This window comes from Vanellus vanellus (genome assembly GCF_965231255.1).
Source record: "Vanellus vanellus genome assembly, chromosome: 6".
Classification (NCBI taxonomy): domain Eukaryota; kingdom Metazoa; phylum Chordata; class Aves; order Charadriiformes; family Charadriidae; genus Vanellus; species Vanellus vanellus.
This window is the reverse complement of record NC_138911.1, coordinates 56748358-56769974: the sequence shown is the minus strand read 5'-3', so window position 1 is coordinate 56769974 and position 21617 is coordinate 56748358. Positions and strand designations below refer to the sequence as shown.

Sequence of the window (21617 nt, the reverse complement as noted above, 5' to 3'; positions counted from 1 at the left end):
ATATGACATTTTCATATTTGAGTAATTCAGGGAAAGTTCTCATTTTCTACCATTTTGAAAAAAGTTGTTTGCTCTGCTCCTCCCACTTAAACAGCAACACGTTCCTTCTCATTCTAACCAAAAACTGCTTGTTACAGAAGAGCTACAAAGCCCACAAAATGATACTTGCATAACCATTAACTAAATGTTTGCTGTGATCAAGGCAATAATTAAAACCCGTTAAAAACAAGTCACAGGCTGACCCAGCATCAGTCTCAACCCTTTCAGGCAACAAGAACTGTTACTAAAAGTGACAACTTTCTGGCTCATCAGGACACTGGCAAAAAAAAGGCCCCAAGAAATCTTGTAATTTTTTTTAACAAGATCCCAGTCTATCTCACAAGTGAGGTTTTCCACAGCCAGATGGTCGATAGGAATGCTAATGGAAAGAGTTGAAGCTGAAATAAATCTGCCACTTTTAATCAATCACAGACAACTGTGTCATCAATACGCAACTCATGTTATGACAAACTCCCTTTAGTTCGCTACAAGCAAAGTTGGTAAAACGCATCACACCTACGTATTCATTACCGGTACTGGGTGCCTTTAACATAGGCATTTTTGAGGGCTAATATTACTCTTTCCCTAGCAATGCTGTTATTTTGGATTCAGTCTGAAAAAATGCTCAAAAGAACAACATTTTCTAAATTGTAGAAGCTATTTAGATAGTAGCTTAGTTGGGGGAAAAAAAAAAAGCCACCCCCACCACCCCCAAACTCCTCTTAAATCAGCTACTGCATAATAGAAATTCACTCCTTATTTTCAAGTCTTTGCCTACACACACAGTGTGCGCTCTCCACTGTAGGGAAAAGATAATTATAAAAGCATAACTATGCGACAGGATGACTGACAGTCCGTCCATCTTTCCTTTCACTCCACTCCAGCCCCTCCAAACGCCCAGGGACCACAAAATCCAACAGAGGTAGAAGTCACAAAAATAACCAAGTTCCTTGTGAAAATTCTTTGTGAAAATCAGAAGTAGGAAGAAAAGACCCAAAAGAGTTCCACCACTGAAGGGGAAGGAGTTGACCATGTCCCACGCAGGTATCAGCTGGCCAACCGCTATGTGTCTCGCACCAGAAACCTATCTCTGCTTGCAGGAAGGGCTCACAGGGAGAGCTGGGGGTTTTGCTCCAGGAGAGGAAGGGAATGAGGGAAAGAAGATGGCAATCACTAGAAAATTAGACTTTGCTAGTTCCACTGCTCATGGCATAGGTTGCTCTATAACTGTATTTTTCACAGAAGCTTCCAAATCCGGCCTTGGTAAGAATTGTGCCTTTTTGCTTTCCCTGACCATTGTCCATCAGTGTTTCAAAATATTATTGCAAAAACAAGACTCTATGATCAGGCTAAGGAAATCTAATATTTTCCCAATTTAGAGGCAACATGGCATTCAGTTGCTTGAAAGAAAAAAAGAAATTACAAAAGTTACTACAGCACAGGAGCAAACGAGTCATTTCAAATCCATTTATGGAGACACAGGAAATTATAATTAGCCCAAACTTTATAACTTGTCTATCAGTACAGCAATAAGTCCATGCCTAAAGATGCTTCTCCCTCTTCGCCAAATTACAAACTCCCAGTACCTAAATTACAAAGACCAGAAGTCACCGCAAAAAAAACCTTTCAAGCTGGTTTTGCGACTCTCACTGGGCAAAATCATGCTGACGCGGACAGTCCTTTGCCTTCATCACCCAACTGCGCGAGACGACACCTTTGTAACACCCGAGCATCAGATACGAAGCAGTCACATTTTTCTCGGCTTCTTTTTTCGCTTGGTTGGGTTTTTTTTGGCACCCATCCAAGTGTAACTGTGCTGGACAGGATCACTGGAACAGCACGATCACCCTTCAATATCATTTTGAAAGAATATTGAACTGTGTGTGCACACAGGGAACACCGTTGATCCATCTTATGAAATAATGAATGCCGGGATGAGTATCCCAATATCTTCAAAATTTAAAACCAGCAATTTTTATTCCAGTAATAATACTCTGAAAGATAATACGTTAGAGTTATTATGGACTGCTGCGGCATCATAGATTAGTCTCATAGTATTGATCTTCAGGAGACCAAATGGCAGATACATGAATGTTCCCTACAGTTTAATCAGTGAGCACATTTCTATGTTTTTGAATTATATTTTCTCCATTTTCCTATTTTAATCTTTTTTTGTGGTTTTGAAGTCCAAAGGAAATGAAAAACACAGCTTTTTTTTCCTTTTCATGCAAAAAGAAAGGTTCTTTTTCTAGATTTTGAGAAAGACTGCAGTCAAAACAGCTCATAAGAGCCTGCTAGACAGAAAGACAATAAATAACAGTGAAATACACTTGATAAGAGCTAAAGAAAAGCAAGATCATTTAACACAAGGGTGATGCCCATCCTGAAAAATATCTCACAAAAGAAAAGAAAGCAAAATATTCGCAGCAATAGCGATAGACAGCATGTTTAGTAACTTCTCAGGGAAAGCCGTAGCACAAATTGGCAAAAATTCAGATATTCTTAAGTAGATTGTTTTACCATTTCCTTCCAAAAGCATGCACAAAGCCTGAAAACATCCCTTCAGTAAATGGCCTGCCTCGTTAGGGACCGAGTCCCGCAATCCTTTGCGGTGCCCGCATACATACCATATTACACATTGCTCCACTGTTTGCCAGCGTGAACCAAAGTCCACCAAGGTCAATGGGACAAAATCCAGCCCTAGGTATGTTACAGTACAGAAAATCTTAAGGTGTTACAGTACAGAAAATCTTAAGGTGAGCCATTAATAGAAGACTTGGGTGATTGAAATCACTTACCTAAAGCATTCCCTACCTCATCTTAATGACATTTTTAAAGGACCTACGTTTCAATCCCTCTTTAAAAACTCTCTCGGATATTAGTGCTTCTACAGCTCCTGGCTTTGACCCTTTGGTTATGGTGGTAAACTGAGAGTGTTTAAATCATTTCAGATTGACCCGATTAAGTAATTTAAACTGGAAGCTGCCCAGATATACCCGGAGCTGCGATGTGGAGCACGGTGCATAGGCGAAAGGAGCTCCGCTGTTGAGAGCGCTTTAGTAAAACCGAAGTCTTCTAATAAAAGCCTGAAAATCTTGATCAACGTTTAATATTACTTGAAACTGGAGCCTAACGTAGATAACCTCAGCTCCACTATGATTCCCACAGTGTACGCCCAGCACAGGCAACAGCACCACAAACATCAGCCCTTAAAAGTGTGGTCTGTAGCGAGGTAGGGTATTAAAGGTCTTGATTACTGTGATAGAAAAAGTCTTAGCTATTTCATTTGCTTTAAAATGGGTTTTAAAATGAAATCAGCAGATATTGAAATTGAAAAGAGAGGGAAAGTAATTTAGACAAAAATGCATCTGTTACTACGGCTGGCCTCTCGCAAACACGCTGAAAAAATCATCTTAAATCTGGACTTCCCTGAGTTGCAAATCCTATCAGCAAATGCTGACCCATAAACTTGAGTTTTCTAGTGTCTGGTTTTCACCAAAAAGTTAACATAACACTGTACTTAACACCCATAAGCTACTGAAGTAGCAACAAAATAATGAATATATCCTATACTGCAAGCCCACTCAATGCTTGGATCTCAGGATTTCCTACTGCTTCATAATTTAAGACCTCCTTATGTTTTAAGGAGTAATTTTAAATTGCAACCCAAAGCCATAGAAAACTACAGCCTAGTAATCATTAGATCTTAGAAATGCTCTCTGTCAATTTTCCCAATGAGATAGAAATCAAATGCATAAAACCTGTATTTTCCTCCAACAGCTATTTAAAAAACTTTTTCTGTAAAACTTGTGGTTTTATACATATATATATATACACACACAGATATATATAAAATAAATTCAGAACCTAAAGATTACCGTGTGCTGAAAGGCAAACCTTTGGTGTGATTTAATTACATTCATGTTTTCTGTGGCTGAACAAAATAGGAGTTATTTATCCACTCCCGGGTAAAATACAGGAAGCCCCTGAAAAACATTGATTCAGTAAACCCAGCAAATCTTCCAAACAAGTTTGGGCAAATGAATCCCGGCATCGGGTTTCCCATCCATCGCACTGGGAGCTGCGCACCGTTTTTGCAAGGCAGGGTTTGAGATGGCCATCCACCGCTGCACTGCTGGGGCCAGCGGGTGAAGGCTCCGGAACGGGCAGGCTGCTGCCTCCTCATAAATCACTCCTGAACACAATGGGACACTGGGATACAATGGTGTCTACGGCTCCTTTTGATGTTAAGGGGTTTTCTAATCTCTTTGAGTTAGATGAAGAGAGAAGCAGCCAGGGTCAGCAAAGGTCAGCGAGATGAGGTTAATTTTTACAGAAACCTTTCCCTTCCAACCAAGACCTCTCTAGCTAGTCAGCCACTTGCTAGTAAGTTACTTTGCATTATCCAAAATTCATGATTTTTTATGGCTTACATATACCGCACTTCACACTGGACTTAGTTCACTAGTTGAAAAAAAAAAAAAACAACAAATCCCAGTGGCTTTAAATCCTTAATTAGTCCTTTTGTCTTTTCTTCCCTTCATGCTTTCTCTCCCTCTGTTTGTTTGTTTGAGGTTGTTTTTTTTTTTAATAGAACAGAATTAAGTATTTCATGCTTTTAGAGTTGATGAATCAGTCATTCAGGTTTATTTTCACTAAACGTATGACACAGTCTACCTGAGCCATAAAAGATCCATGTACGTAATCCAGTTAAACCAAATTATTTCATTACCACAATGCTTTGCTGGGGAAAAGAAAAAGAATATTTTAAGAAATAACAGGAAAATGAAAATATGGATGCATGGATAAAAAGTAGTTCTATTCCCACAGGAATTTAAGGAAATTTAAGGTATATGCACTCTGAACTTTTCCCATGATGAGACTGAAGCTTTGTTAGCAAGCTTCTCTCATACTTCTGGAGTATATATATTCTGACTTTAAAAATAAAAATAAATTATATAAAATCTGACAGTAAGGTCCAATAATTTTTTATATTGCAGATTGCCCAAAGGTCAAAATCACATTTGGATCGGACCAGGCTGTAGGCAAAGAAAGCTCTTATTTCACCAAAGCGCTTACAAGATTGAAGGGGTGTGGCAAAGGCGGCATCACAAATGAACACATCAGCCAAAGGTAGTTTTTTTGCGTTGCTGCATCACCGAGAGGCATTAATGATCCTAATCTTCTGGACACTGTCCAGAGGAGGAAGAGAAGGAGGAGAAGGAGGAGGAGAGACTCCAGAAGGAACAGCCTGATGTAGGAATACCCAGAGAAAGCTCTCAGGAGGCATCCATCAGCGACAGGAGCAACCCGAACTGCTCTCCTACCCATCTTGTTCCACAAACAACCTGCACAAAGGAGTTCACCTTCTTCTACTCCGTTCCCATCAATTTTCTTCTGTAATATTTCAAAAGGTACGAATAAAGTACAGACATGTTTAAGAAGTGCTGTATTTGCATATCAATTTTTTAAGCCAATATTGCTTTCACACAGTTTATTTGGGAGGAAATGGAAAAAGAACAATTGTCTAAACTACCTTCATCTAGGTAGCACAATTCTGCGCCTAAATTACGCATTTAGGTGCAGAATTAACCCGTAAAGAGCCTTACTAAAGCACAAACTGGAAGGGCCCATCTCTGCCACCAGGAGCCAGGCAGCAGGTGATGCTCGCCGGGTATCCTGGCTTACTGCCTTGTAAAAACCATCACATGTTTTAACCCACCCTGATTTCTGTCTTGCTTCCCTTCATCTAATAATTTGATTCGCTGTTGACTTTAATCTCCGTTATTAATTCATCAGATGACTGACTGACTCAACTACAGCTTTAATCTGATGATTGTCTCGCTTAACTTCAGCAACAATAGTTTTAGGTAGGAGTCCAAATTATTTTGTTTCTTTATTGCTGCATGATAAAATCCGTTCAGAAGTGTACAAAGCCATTTTTCTATTAAAACTACCATGTCACTACTCTAGACAGGCAAAGATAACCTTACAAAATAAATATGCCAGCCACTTCATTCCGCTTCCAAATTTGTATGCGTGTCCTTCATACTTCAGATCTCAAAACACTCAGATTAAATATGTTGATAACTTCTTAAAAGAACACTATGCTGTAAAGGTGCATATATTTCTTTCACATAAATACCACATCTAAAACCGTTTCTGAATAAAGAGACAACAGGCTATTAAATACAGGCCCAACACTTCTAGTCGGTATGGGACGTGAGACTGCTCTCCATGTCCAAGCATCTTCCAGTGCTCCAATTCAGTAAGGTCGCACTCAACTCTGAATATCAATACAGATTTCAAATCTATCGCACCACGTCACGCTGCGGGCTGTAATAGCCGCACTGTATCCTTTCCCTGCCAGCTATCGCAGTCCTGCTTGGAGGGAAAGATTTCAAATCGTCTACGCTTTTTGACAGCTGCTGAGCCAGGCGATGCCTTGAAAGGGCACTTAGGGTGAGAGGTTCTCCACTTGTACGTGCCCTTGGGAGGTGGACTGCAGGTCCTGAGGTCTGTACACACTATACTCCACTTTGTGCCTTCCCATCCAACCTCTGTAGCAGCACAGGTTTCTCTTCAAGTGTAAAACACGGGGGGAGAGGAAAATGCATGTAAAAGCCGGTGGTTTCCTCCCTTACTTCTTTCTGGGTCACAAAGAAGGAGTCTGTATGACAGAAGAGAAGGAGATGAGCTGCCGTAGAGCGGATGAGGAAGTGACTTTGGTTCCTGCATATCCTAAACATGGCAATGGGTTTACTCAGTCTATCCTTGTGTTGCACTGGAGGAAGGGGAAAATGCTGGGCAGAAATTTCTGACTCGCAATAAACTGGAAATTCAACAACAGCAGAAAAAGTTAAATTTGCTGCATATATCTTCCAAGACCACATGTAGACGTTATCTCAGCATGTTTCATCCCATATTGAGTAACAACTGCAGCAAGGTAAAACTGAAATCAGTCAGCATGCCAGGAGCATCACTGGGTAATGGAACAGCACTTACATAAATGACTAAGTTACAGTAAACTAATTATGTAGATGCTGTTAAATATTATGCGAACAAACGTAGTTTTGCATAGTTTCAAGTTTTGCAACAAACTGCTATAACTTTCCAATACTTTACCCTGCTGCGGTGAACGAACTGCAGACACAACCACATAACGATCGCCAGCTACCCACTCTGGCAATGCGTGCGAACATCAAGAAACAAGAAGCTTCGTGTGACTGCTCTCCTCGTTTGGGTATTAGTCTTGGTAAAATAATGTATGCCATATTGTAATGAGAAAAAATTATCTTTCTGCTTGTTTTGTTCCATTTCCTTCAACGTTAACAAATATTTGCTGAAGACTCAACTTCATTTGCAAATCTAACACACATCAGACACACGCTTCCCCTGATTTATACTAAAGAAATGAGCAGATATATACTGTAAAGATCAACAAGCAGACCCTGCTGGACTAGGGTCAAAGGAAAATCAATTCAGAAACCAATCATTTTTCATCTGTGAAAACACAAGGAAATAAATCGGAAAAATCTACAGACTGAGAAGGAGCATTTCACAGCGCGGAAGCACTGCCAGCCGTGACAGCAGGACACACACCTCTAAGATTTGATAACAAGAGCCATAACGCTTTGGATTTCTTTGTTTCTTCCCACATCACATATATCTATTTTTGCTAACACGCTATTGAAGTTCAAGAGACTGCGCATACATATGTATATTAAGTCTCCCATTAGATCCACTGAGGGTAATTTGGAAGAAAAAAAGCTCTCGGAGCATTTTCTTATAACCAGCCTGAAAATGAGAACATAGATAAACAAGGCACTCGCAATCCAACTGCCACACAAAATTATCTTCTGGGCTAAAATTGCTCCTATTTGGTCTTAAAACGCAAGGCAAAATTATTTCAGACAGTCACAAAAAATCCCCACTGCATTTTTGCGCTGCTCAACCGACCTCCCCTGGAATCCAACAAGGAGACAATTTTCATGAGTGGGAGGTGGAAAAGCAATATCCAATTTATATTAAACAAACAAGAAAGCTGCTGTAAAAACAAGAATACTTGACCTGGGTCTGGGCCACGAGGTCGAGCCAGATCAATGCCTTTTTAGTTTTAAATTGAATGCATTCTAATCATTTTGGGTAAATGAAAGCGAGCGCTGGATTTGGCAGACGCTTTTTATTGCTGAAACCCTCACACAAGTCTAGATGTGTCCTCACCCAATCTTGAAGGGTTTATTTATAGACATTTCTCAAAGGTTCTCGTAGGTCCAAATAAATGACAGCTCAGGAACACTCCTCTGCAGTCCCAGCAGACCACGTTCCCTTATTCTCACACTAAACCAAATTTTAACAACATTAAATGTCTGTACTATAAAATCTGAATGCTCTTAATGAATGATGTACAACAAGAGATGATTTGCAGCATCACTGAACTCACATAAATTGGTACACTTCACATCGAGAAGGCTTCTTTACATTATTTCTCCTATCATTAAGCTATTCCAGGGGCATTTTTCTCCAATTATGTTTTACAGAGTGAAAATACAGGTGGGTTAGTTGCCATACTGAAATTTTGGCATTTTATTCCAATACTCAAAAATTAATGACTCCAAAACTGGGATTCTTAGGAAAAATACTCCATTTTAATAACATAACAAGCTAGAAAACCTTTAACTTCAGTTCTCTTAACTCACTGGCAGAACGGGCGTGAAAGGGGGAAACGATTCTGTAACTCACCTCCTGCAGGAGGACGGAAAGGACTGAGGGACGAAGGATGAAGGACCGAACTTTTTGGTAACTCTACCCTAACAAACCGATGCTGCACGACAGGAAAGTGCAGAGCTGCTGCAGTAACTGCTTCAATCCCTTGGGAGTCAGCGGCAGAAGCAGCTCCTGCAGCAGCAGCCCAAATACGCCCAGGGGCCCAGGGGGACACGAGCTGTGCCGGGCGATGGCTGGGAAGGAGCTCCTTTCTCAACGTTGTGAAGCACAGCCATGCAAAACCCTATCCATACTTGTTTCCGAGTTTAATGCAGCTGGATTTTCAGGGCTATCAAGCCCATCAGACGTGAAAGAAAAAGGCTATCGTTGGTATCATTGGGAATCGAGCCTGAGTAATCAAAATAAACAGCAAATCCTGACGAACACCTGCCAGCTTCTGGAAGGACTGGTTTGGGGAACCGGGTGTGGCTTTTTATTCCTTCTTCGGAGAAAAAAAAAAAAAAAAAAGGTATCTTTCCACATTATTTCGTCCTATCTCAGTGTCAAGAGAAATGAATTGGAGGGTAAAAGGGTTAACCTTCCGCGCCGTTCCCGGGCAGTGTGCTGGTTCCTGCCTCCCCAGTCTCTCGGTGGTGGCATTTGCTTAACTCTGTGTCAGCTCAGGCGTGTGGGGCCGCACGCAGAAGAAATGCATTCTTCCTCCTGTGTCCTCACTTAATAAAGAGGGAAAGGCTGCTGGTCATCACATTTTAGCATTCAGAAGTTGAGAACACACGCTCATTTTAAAACATGTTGGGTCAGATACGTTTCTTTCCAGTTCTTGCCTCTGATTTATCTCCTTAATACAAAAGGCTTCTTAGCTCATATGAACAGCAGTAACCTGCAGCATTAGCCAGGTTACAACATTACTACAGGCTTTACTAGATCAACTCCTCAAATCAACTGTGAACAAGTAAATGCATGTGTCAGCTCCTTTCAAGGTCATTCGTAAAGCTCTCCCCCGTACAACTAACTTTAATAAGGCAGACGCGTGACATGAAAAGCAGAACCTTGAAAGTCTTGAATTCATTTTTTCTTGGCTTTGCTTTTTGTAAATAAAATACTAAACATAATTTGTATAAGCTTGTCCCTCTAAAAGTTATGAGACTGGAAAATACTGGTAAGATTTATTTTAAGTGGAGGTACTTATCAAATGTCACCGTTTTCCTGTTCAAAATGACTAATCATTTTGATTAACCTTTGATTTAAATGATTATATACCACAGCAAAGCACAAACATACATAAAATTACACTCCAAAGAAATTCTGAAAGCGCAGATCACATAAGAAAACAGTTATGTCAAAGTGGTTAGAGAATTTATTTACCACGTACACAATATTCAAACCAAAAGCTGACTCCACAAGCTCAACGGGAAAGCTCCCACATGTACATTCATACCCAGGAATCACAGTCTAGTTAATCCTGTAGCCATCATGAGACTGCTTCCAGAGCAAACACCAAAAATATCAACCAAATAATAATTAAGCTATAAAAGAAACTCCTAACTACCATCTCAACGAGTACTAGCAGTATTTTCTGTAAGGAATTTTATTCCAGGTGGGAAATCGGTGCTAACGCGTTAGTCACATATAAAAAGAAGGCCTGAAGCAGCACAAGACAAGAAATAAAATTTAATATCTCACTTTGAGTAAATACACATGAATTCCAAGCCATGTAACAGACTTCAAAGCAGAGAGAGAAAAACAGGATATCAAAGGTAAATTAGACAAAGAGCTGAAGGCAATTCTGAAAAATAAAAATATATGGTGTAAAAATTAAAGCACATAAAAATACTCTTAAGATCCCATCTCAAAGAGCCGATTTGTTGAGAGAATGCATACCACCAGAGTTAGCATGGAAAAGACTCTCTCTCCAAAGCTTTGTATCTGCCAAATACAGGGACTTGTCCCTCTTCAGAAGCTCTGCTCCATCGCGAATTGCTAACCTGGGCGTTAGCTAATTGCTAACCTGGGCTCACTGTAGATGCCCCGCAGCCCACCAAACCGCACTGCATCAGCTGCAGTCAATGAATGTCTAAGATACCCATTCCCAAATTTTTAAATCATTACTGCAATGCCATTTTTCCTAATAAAAAAGGTTGTAAAACAACAACTCTCTTCTTGACACAGTGAATCAAGAGGATTGTTGGCACTAGATGATCTTCAAGGTCCCTTCCAACATAAACCGTTCTATGATTCTAAGAGTGCCTTAACCTTTATAATCACCTGGGTCTAACTGATATAAAGGTTTTTCAGACATCCAGGAATTCCTTGGATTATTCAAGCTGAGCTTTTGTTTCATGCTGGTTTGGACTGATCTAAGTAATCTGGGAATGAGCTCACGCTCCTCCCCTCCACAAATACCGGTCTCAAAATGTAAAATAAACTAAAAACATTGGACCTTAAAAAACCCATTTGCTTGGGGTTTATAAAAATAAATTATAAGCCATGGCCAATGTAGAATAAGCATTCAGGACGTTCAGAGTTGCAGCTGAGTTAGGGACACCCAGGCAGGACACAGCACGGCACTCAGCACAACAATTCCACCTGCCTAAACCATAAAACTACAGATAAAGGGCTCATCGTTATCAGTGACCCTGGATGTGAGGGTAACAGGTGGTTTGGGGCTTCCTCCCTCCTTATTCCCCAGCAGAAAGAAATACAGGTTCTGCTGGACATGGGCAGTATCAACAACTGAAGAGAAAGTTTTCAGGCTGGGTGTGATAAATAGAACCCCATGGCCTCTTCCTCCCACAGCGTTACCAAAAATAAGCTGGGAAAGTCAATGAGATCAAAATAAACTTCTACCTCACGGAGTAATATTCCCATCCCGGACACCAGAAAGGGCCCACCACGAACGAGGGCTGGAGCTGGGGGAGCTCAGGGCAGCGCTCCCACCGGCTGGCGGCCGGCAGCGACTGTTTCCCCGGGCTCCCTCTGCAGCGTGGGATCATCAGGCTCCTCCAAAGCACCTAAACTAGGCTTCTGCCCGTATTTTACCCCAACGGGGGAATGTGATTCCACCTACAGCCAAGAAAGTACCAAGTAATTTATCAGGTTAAAGGAGATGCTGAACGCTAGGCTGCAGAAAAGTATTTCATATGTTCTCCGTAATAATAAAGGGGATTTTTCTGAGGTTGTGACACCCATTGACAAGCCAACAAAAATGCAGCTGGAGCAGATGCTAATTCAAAGTGTGCATCCTAGGGCAGCCGAACAGGTCCCTGGACCTTCAAGCACATGGTTCCCAATATCCAGATCCTGTGGCTCCGAAGCACAGGTGGAGCCACGTGCCAACGTGTATGAGCAAAAGGGCTGATCAATAAATACAACTGAGACCACAGAGAGAATTTGGAGGTGAATTTCCAAATCTAATCAAATCTGAGATCTCTACCAAGGGCTTCTGTCATACTCGTAGCAAGCATGATTTGGTTTTTTATTATATATTCATATGCTTCCATTCAGAACAACCTTGTTTCATTACAGCGGGTTCAGCTGTGCTTCACAGTCCTGCTTCATTTCTTCCAAGGAAAATTCTTCAGGAGATTAACCTGACACATTTATTCCCCTGATAATATATCCTGTCTTTTCTGATATCATTACCAATTTCAAGCACATAGCAATAAATAGGCTTAAAATTTTTAAAACGTAGTGACTTGAAAGCTTTCTTGTTCCCACATTTTCTTGGTACAACACATTTCACTCCGCAAGTAATGTTGTAAGATCCAGCTTAAGTAAATATAAAATAAATTATTAAGCTTCTAACCGAAAGCTTCCAAACCTAAAACCCCTCTTCATTGGACGTGAAGAACTCCAGCACACAGCACATCTCTAATTGGAGTTCAGGTTTTAAGTAGCTCAAAGTGGCAATTGTTCTTTTCTAGGAGTTCAACATATTATTCTTATGCTTCATATGCACAGAAGACATTAGTGAAGATAAACTGTGCAACCAGTAATTGAAATTAAAGTTGCACCATCTATTATGGTAACATCCACCGTGCCACATCTCTTACACAGAGAGAATGAAACGGCTTTTGCGTATGAAGCACCAATCACTGGAACAAAACTGCATTAAGAAATGTAATGAAATACATTTACACAACATAAAGTTTCCTAAAATTACTTACATTGTTATTACCAGTCTTCTACCATCTTGACAAGTACAATAAGTAAAACCCCAGTATGATTCTGGGAGATGTGTCTGAGAAAAGCATGCTTTTTTCTAAAACTCAAAAAAGTTGCACAGCATTCACGGCAAAGAAACCTGTTCAAAAACGCAGTTTGCTTCTGATAACATTGATGTATATAATGTCTACTCATTTAAAAAGGAGAAATCTGCATGATCTTTGGAAGAATTCTTTGAAAGCACCTTCTTTACAAAATTTCAGAAAACACCAAATATTTCTGAGATTTTCAAAATCAGGATTTTTTATGAAATAATATGTAGATAAACTATATTATCTTTGAAATCCAAGTAACCATTAAGATATTATAGTAGAAACAAAGCCCCGTATCCTGAGCTGCATCAAAAGAAGTGTGGCCAGCAGGTCAAAGGAGGTGATTCTGCCCCTCTACTCCACTCTCGTGAGACCCCACCTGGAGTACTGCATCCAGCTCTGGAGTCCCCAACATAAGAAGGACATGGACCTGCTGGAGCGTGTCCAGAGGAGAGCCACGAGGATGATCCGAGGGCTGGAGCACCTCTCCTATGAGGAGAGGCTGAAAGAGTTGGGGCTGTTCAGCCTGGAGAAGAGAAGGCTTCGGGGAGATCTTATTGCGGCCTGCCAGTACCTAAAGGGGGCCTACAGGAGAGCTGGGGAAGGACATTTTACTCGGGCATGTAGCGATAGGACGAGGGGGAATGGCTTTAAACTGGAAGAGAGCAGGTTTAGATTGAACATTAGGAAGAAGTTTTTCCCTTTGAGGGTGGTGAGGCACTGGCACAGGTTGCCCAGAGAGGTTGTTGAGGCCCCATCCCTGGAGGTGTTCAAGGCCAGGCTGGACGTGGCCTTGGGCAACCTGGTCTAGTAAGAGGTGTCCCTGCCTATGGCAGGGGGGTTGGAACTCGATGATCTTCAAGGTCCTTTCCAAACTAAACCATCTATGATTCTATGATATTAAAAGCACCACCAACTGAAAGAATACTCAGTTTAAGCATGCTCCTGGCACCATGCTTGGCATTCCGGCTTTTTATAAATTTCTTGCAAATCAACAACTTTTGACAAGACTGTAAAATGTGCTTATCATTATCACATCAGTAAACAAAAGCCTTTCCAGTATTTTAACTGATTAACACTGTAACTGCTAGCTTATGTCATATTAAAAAAAAGGAAAACCACCCAGAGACTGCATCATGCCTCGTTGGGGTAACCATTTTTCAGGAGATAATCTGAAGTCCTCTATCCAGACATAACAGCACAGAGGATTTTATAACAAGGGAAAATGAGAAAGATGGAGATGAAGATCAACTTCCCATTTCTGGGGTGCTACATACAGTATATGAAGATGATTACTGAGACACACCACAAACTTGGCTCCATCATCTGTCCAAGTCTGGTGAGGTATGTAAAATCTTGGCTTAAAAGGCAAGCAATAAAGCTATTTCTTTATAAAAAAAGTTACTTCCCTACCTTCTAACTGAGATCAGCACTAAATCAGTAGCTCTTTAAAATCTGACTATAATTCCGATGAACTTAAAGGATGGGATCAAATCATGGTTATGCAAGGTGCTACTGCAGTCAAATGCAGTTTACTAAATACTTAAGACATATAAAAATAAGCACGCAGGACTGCAAATCGCTGCAAAGCAAAATGGTTAGCAAGATCTCTGCAAATGCCTCCTGGATAAAGATACATTATGCGCTTCATTCATTTTCTAATGAGCAATGTTCAGGGTTTTATTATTATTAATTGCATATAAATTACCATGATTTTTGTATCGCTGGGAAAGTATTTAGCCATTCACCTCTCAGAGGAACAATGCTGAACAAAGGCAATGAATGCATGGCATATAAGAACAATGCAGAACACAGAAATTTATGCACGCCATTTAAAAGGCATGGCATTTAGACTACTAGCAAAAAAAATCAAAATTATGTCATAAATCTTTAATTGTAAAAAAAAAAAAGTCCAACTAATGGTTTGCCAAGTCCTTGATATTATTTAAGCAAGAACACAGCCTGCTTCTGGAGTGCAAAATCTCCTTAACTCTCGTATCTGCATATATCCCCAACCTCCTCTGAAGCGTTCTGCTGCAAAATTCATTGTATCCGAGATCTGCTAATCATCATCAGGAAACTCTGTTATGCATCTTAAGGACGCACTTTAAGGTCTCAAGAGGAAAAATAAACATGTTTTATTAGCTGCTTTTGGAAAATACTGATTTGTATTTATTTAGAAACCTTTTCAAGTTGCACCACTGTCAAATTAAATATTTATGGCATGATTTTCCAAAGAGTTTAACACCTGCTAAGAGTTTAACATGCTGGCTTCAACAGGAGCCCTGAGCGCCCAACATTTCTGCAAACCTCAGAAGTGACAAGGTTCGGCTAAGCAGCTCGAGCGTGGATGTTACTGCTGAGCTCTGAAATGCAACCAGGATCCCGACCAGCCCCTACTTCCCATCACAGCATTTCATTGCAGACAGCTGAATCAGCTATATTTTACTAGAAATACTAGAAATACGACTCATCAAAACCTGTTAAATCCAAATAAAGCATAGGCTAAATGCTGTTAGTTAATCCTCAATGCATCTTCACTTTCCTTCACTAGTGGAAAACTTACATGCTCAGGTCATTAGACATCACCTTAAGTAGCAACTTACACAGGAGACTAAAATCCACAGTGAGCCAAGAACTGGAAAGCAAAGCTGTTGATATTAAGGGTGAGAAGTTGAAAGAGGACGAAGCTATCTCAGTAAAATACAGAATAAAGAAGGTCTAGCAAAGAAAGAAAAAATGTTTGGTACATCGCAAAAACCTGTATCCCGGTTAGCTTTGGCTAACCTCAGCCAAAATGGAAGACCACGTTGCTGGCCTCGCTGTCAAATGAAGCCAAAATAAGGAGTTTGGGACTAGTCATCCTTATTTTGCTTAGCTTCTGAGCAAAGTGCACTTACTAACACTCCCAGCTTCATGTTTTCAGGTATCCTACGTCTCCCGTTCTTCTACGAATAGATGATTTTTTGCTGCCCTCCCACCATCCCTGGTCCTTTACCTGCTCTCAGCTGCAACACATGCCTAAATCTGAACTATGGAGCAAAGACACCATCTTATGTTTCAGAATTAAATAACTAAATTTCCTTGTGGCATTGGGCTTATATTTCTGGAAGCAAACAACTATGTATTTAAGGCAGTAAATAAATATATAACATCTAAGAAATCACTATACATAGACACGATTCAAATGATCATCAGACATGATTTCATAAACCGAAGATGAATAAAATAGCTGAATATTGCAGATAGGACACATCAATCTCCTTATACACTCTACAGCACACTACAAATCTGCCCTGCAAGTCGAATATTTTACTCATTAAAATAGTAGCTTTCATCACACTATAAAACATTTGCAAATGCAGACCAGAAAACCGACAAGCATATTTACTATAAAGCTTTATATTTGTGTCATCAATTAAGAACAAAAGTTTGGAATAAAACTAAAATAAAAGCTAATCAAAACAGCTAGCTGTCAAAACAGATGGGAACTATATTTTTCAAATCACGCAAAAAGCCAAAGCTTTCAAACATTTAGTGTCACGTCAGCTGATACAGACAACTTAGGAAGGAAGGACAGCAAATGTCAGGAGCATATGAAGAAAAGGTGTCCCTGGCTGAAAGATTCACCTTTATGAATTTCCATTGATTTTTTTTTTTTTTTTTTTTGGCTTCAGGATGATTAACTCGCACCAAGGCAGACCTCTGATATGTGAACTATAAATAAGGTGCCGCCGCAACACTGCAGGCAAAATAAATAAAAACAGAGCCCCAACATTATTTTAGCCTCAAACGAATGTTTCAGTCCCTACATTGTCTGGCTCAGAAAGATACATAGACAGTCTCACAGACAGATATAAATGAACAATTGCAGTACCTTTTTCCCACACTGTTTACAGGGTTGGCTATATTCCTACTGGCAATAGATTTTCTTCTTGACAGCTTCTTGGTGTTGGTGCTGTCATCAGTGCTGTCATCCTCTTTCTTTGGTGTGTTACTTCCTTTGCTGTTCAGGTCCCTTAGCACATTATAATTAATTTTACTTGAGATTTTCTTCTGTTCTAACATCTTTTCAATTGCCTCTCCTGCTGTGCTGGCTTGAATTGGCTCCCGCTTCTTTGCAGATTTCTTTGGCTTAATTAAAATATAAAATTAGTGATGTAGATACAAACAAAGTTTCCGTGAAGCAGAAGGGTGAGCTGCAGCTCAGCAGTCCTGGCTCAGGTGCTGCTGATGCGGGGACGCAGGCGATGCGGCCGGGCTAAGCCAGCGCTCCCTCTCCCGCCGCTCAACGGCACCGAGAGGTCTCTTTTCTCCAAAAGATAAGTGTTTGCTTTTTTGCCAAATGCCCACACAGTTTATCACAAATTCTTTACTTAGTATCTGTAATGCTGCCAGAGAAGAAACGTGGGCCATTTCTCACGCATGAAAAAAACGGAGTGAACTCCCGTTACAGGAACAGGGACCCTGATAGTATCACCCAGCATGGAAATAATGACATTCCCCTGCTAAAATTGCCTTTAAAGTCAGAGTCAAGCTGGGTCACGACTCCCCTAAGCACTGACAACTCCGTATCAAAACTGCAACGGTATTTTACATCAAGTGCGAATGCGGCGTGGGGGAACATCCACCCAACTCCTCCTCCACACCGAAAAAGGCCAAGAATATCAGCAGCGGCTTTCTAAGCGTGGACTGGCATTAACGCCGACGGATAGGAAGCAGCAGACACGAGCGCTGCGGCAACGTCACCTGCAATTGCCCTTCGCAGGCAAACGCTGCAAGCCCGAGCCCAGCGCTGCGCTGCGGAGGCCGATGCCGCCCCGAGCCAGGCACAGAGAAACCACACCACGGAACGTTCCTACGTTTCTATCCATGTCCCAATGCCTGGGTAGGTCCGGGGGGGAAAAAAAAAAAAAAAAAAAGAACCTCTGTTTCTCATTCGGCATTTTCCTTTTCAAAGGAAGGTTTTAACACCAAGCTCTGCAGGAGATTTATTTTTTAATGGATAATAGCCCCTCTGTTTACCTACATGGGTCAAGTGCTACCTTGAAATTGGAAAGCACTATATTAATCAAGTTCTACTCAAGCTGTCAGAAACAATACAGAGTTAGAGAAAAACTCCTGTGTTGTCCAAACAAAAAGGTGGGTGTTTGGGCTACTTGGTGCCAATGAGTTATACAATTTTGAAAATTGCTGGTAGACTGCCACGTCTCCGTAAGCCCAGGATGAATGAGAAACTCTGAAGCATAAAACAGTGTTTCATTGTCTGGGTTTGTTTTTATTGTCGAAATACCTAGGGGAAGTAGGAAACTCTGTCTTTCGCATTACTCAGAAAAAAAGATAGAGGATATACGCTCTAAAAACTAACACGGATTTTAGTTGCGTGTGGAAGATTTGACTTGTCACTTGCTCAATTACACAAAATACTAATGCTGTAAATCATGAATATACGGCCAATTAGGCTGCTTTAAACTGCTAAACATGGAGACAGGACATGCCATTTGTTAACATAACTGTCGCATTCTTTATGAAAGGTAGAACAAAATACTCCTTCAAGTGACTGTAACAAGGTTCTGTTCAGTTCTTCATAAAGAAATCATTATTTTAAGAGCAAGGAAAGCTACCGAAGTTATGGCAAGTACAAACAAATTCCCCATGCACACATTAACAAAAAATTAGGAATGTCTTAAGACCTGTATTTAAATAAGCAAGCAATTAGGACAGCGATCACAAATGCAAAGAGCCAGCTCTGACTTTGCCATGCACAGACTTTTCTCATAATAGCAATTTAAAATAAAAGTTTGGGCAAGGAAGCGTTTTACTCACCACCTGAGAAATTACAGCCTTGTATTTCACTAACAGGTAGAGAGAGATACAATAGCTTTTGCTCGTTTAGTAGTGGCTTGTACCATTATGCCCATACATCCTACATGGAGTTGATCAGCAAATATAAGGAATGTCCAGGACATTTTCAAACAGACACAATCAGCACACAGTTTAATACCTTGTGTTCCTTATAAATCCCAAGTTCTTTCTCTTTTGCTATTCTTGCTTCCTTTTCTGAAAGATGACAAAAGGGTAACCAGCATGAAGATTACACAGACTGTATGTTTCCGCAACACCAGCCAAAAGGAGAATTTCAATCCTATATACTTACCTTTTTGTTCCTTCAAATAATCTGCATTTTCTTTCATCCACAGCTCTGCTTTTATCTGAGCTTCTGTTTCGTTAAGTATATACTAAAAGACAAAACAAGTTCATCTTCTTTCAGAAATCAACTAGAAAACCAAAGAGCAAAACAGAATTCAAAAACTACCGGCAAGGTAAATGCACATTCTGTTTTTAAATGTTTTACATTAATAGAAGAAAATATGACCAAGACGTAACAATCAGCAAGCATTTGTAGTAACTTCTAAAGCAGGCAAAAAACAACAGCATGTTTTCAAAAAACAGTGCTTGGTTTCCAAACTATGATGGGGTAATCAACAACCATCCAGGACTCACTGTACGTGGTCTGTAATTAACCTAAAATGATCCTGGGTTTATGATCTTTTTCAGATGATATGAGAGAGCACCATGAAAACATGGTCGTCTGCAAGTAATTCTGCATGTTGATGGTGGTCTGTAATTCAAAACAGTACGGGAACCCTGTGCTACCAAAACAGAAACATGTGTCTTCTGGGTAGGTTTCTGCAAAGGTTTAGGCACAGTTACTAAAATTATTAGTTCAATGGCCACATCTGTGTGAACGAAACAAGCTCAGATTGCTGGAGTTTTAGTCCTCTAGATTTTAGAGACTTGGGTTCAGTAACCACATCTAGGCTTTTTTCAGTTAACTCCACTTAGTCTCAGTAACATCATTAGCAGGTATGGAGCTGTAAAACACACCTGGAAGTATTCAGATGAATTACCAATAAATAAACAGGTAGAGAGCAGGCAGGTGGTGGTGGATAGATCTCCTTTTCAATTACTTAAATGTAAAAATAAATCCAGTATTTAGCACAACTGTCTGTGAAACAAAAGTTCTCCACAGCCAATGCTGTTTGGGAGTGAAGAACTTCTGCAGAACAGAGAAGACAAATTGGGTCATCCGTCATGAACAAGACACTTTTTTTTTAAGCAGCGGACCCAAGACTTGTAAAACGACCCTCAAGTGAAAGAAAAACAAGTTGAGATGTCTCCATCTTATGGGTTTGAGCATTCAAGATTTTCTCCAAAGTAAAAAGTACATTTAGGTTCTTATGAGAAAAATAACTCCAGTCAAATGATACTAATGCAGGGAGGACTCCTTCCTCTGAGGGCAAAGAAGGCGAGCAAACAGCTGTGCAAGTGCTGGTTTATCAGACCAATATTTTCACTCTTTCATCTGCTTCTATTAAAGGTGAGCCATAATAGTAAAACTCGCTTCCTCCTAGCTCAGTTATTCATCCTTCTCATGCTTTTAGGGAGCTCATAATCTTGGGCTTACAATATTACAGTCTATTGCCATGGAAATGAACATGAGGTCATAAAAGCAGAGTTATGACCTCATCATAGAGCTGAGGAGGAGGAGAAAAGGCGCTTGTTCTTCCCCCACGATTGTTTAAATTAGGGACCTGCTATATTGAAAACCTTCAGCCTCCCCGCTCCCTCCATACCACGTCCGCTCAATTAGTGAGACCCCTCCTACCGCCCAGCTTAGCAATTCCCGCTTCACCGCTGAAGCCAAGCTGAGCATCTTCCTGCGCCTTCATCCATCGCCAACAATGTTCTGCAGATCAGTCTCCCCTATGCAACCTCATCACTCTCAATGATTTCGTACCCCGAGAGGAGTTTTTAGCATTGGCGTTATCTGTTCAAATTACACTTCAAACCAGCGTGGTGGCTGGAGAGGGCATCAAGCTCGGAGTCAGGAGAGCTAGACTCCATCCTGTCTTCAAGCGTTGACCTGCTGTGTGGCCTTCAACAAGCCGCTTTCCACAGCTGTCTGTCTTTCATATTCAAGCTATAAGGTAAAGGGTATCTTTCGCTGCCACACAAATAATAATAAATCCAGAAAATGTTACAGAAATCTTTGAAAGAACACAGAAGCTGTACATGCTGGTTTTACAGTTTGGTTTCCATGGCAGCCTCCTCTGTTGAATATATCTTAATTAAATAATGAATTTAGAGCTCCACCAAACTTTTAAAAGTCCTTCTTCAGAATAAAAGACATTCTAAACCATAATTATTCCAGCACGGTAAAAGCGAGCAGCAGCAGCAGTCCCATAGACACATAAAATGGGCAAGGAACACCAAATTCACAGGCTTGCATGAACCTTAATTTTGATCTCAGATCACTGAAACCACTCAAACCACCCTGTAGATCAGAAGGAAGAGGCAGGGAGGGGAGAGGATAAACCAGATAAGAACCATTTTGTATTTCTCAGATATCCAAATGCAGAGACACCCAGGATAAGAGGGCACCTTACCCGATCTATTTCACTGTCGTCGATCCCACTCAGATCTAATTCACCATCTCCTGCATTCTCACCTACAGAAAAGAACACATTTTAATTAAGTGGATGTTTGTTCAAAATCAATCGCAATTCAAGTTCTACAGCAAAGTAACATTTA

General features: G+C 40.5%; 1 protein-coding gene across 1 annotated transcript in view; it reads right to left on the bottom strand.

Moving 5' to 3' along the window:
* The window catches only part of BRF1 (BRF1 general transcription factor IIIB subunit), a 176239-nt gene that overhangs the window by 24398 nt on the left and 130224 nt on the right, over window positions 1-21617 (bottom strand). Inside the window, exons 12-15 of the mRNA XM_082485686.1 lie at window positions 21473-21534; window positions 19180-19261; window positions 19027-19082; window positions 16900-17156 (exon numbers count right to left, since the gene is read on the bottom strand). Coding sequence (XP_082341812.1) covers window positions 16900-17156; window positions 19027-19082; window positions 19180-19261; window positions 21473-21534 — 457 coding nt within the window. The remainder of the gene's footprint in view (window positions 1-16899; window positions 17157-19026; window positions 19083-19179; window positions 19262-21472; window positions 21535-21617) is intronic.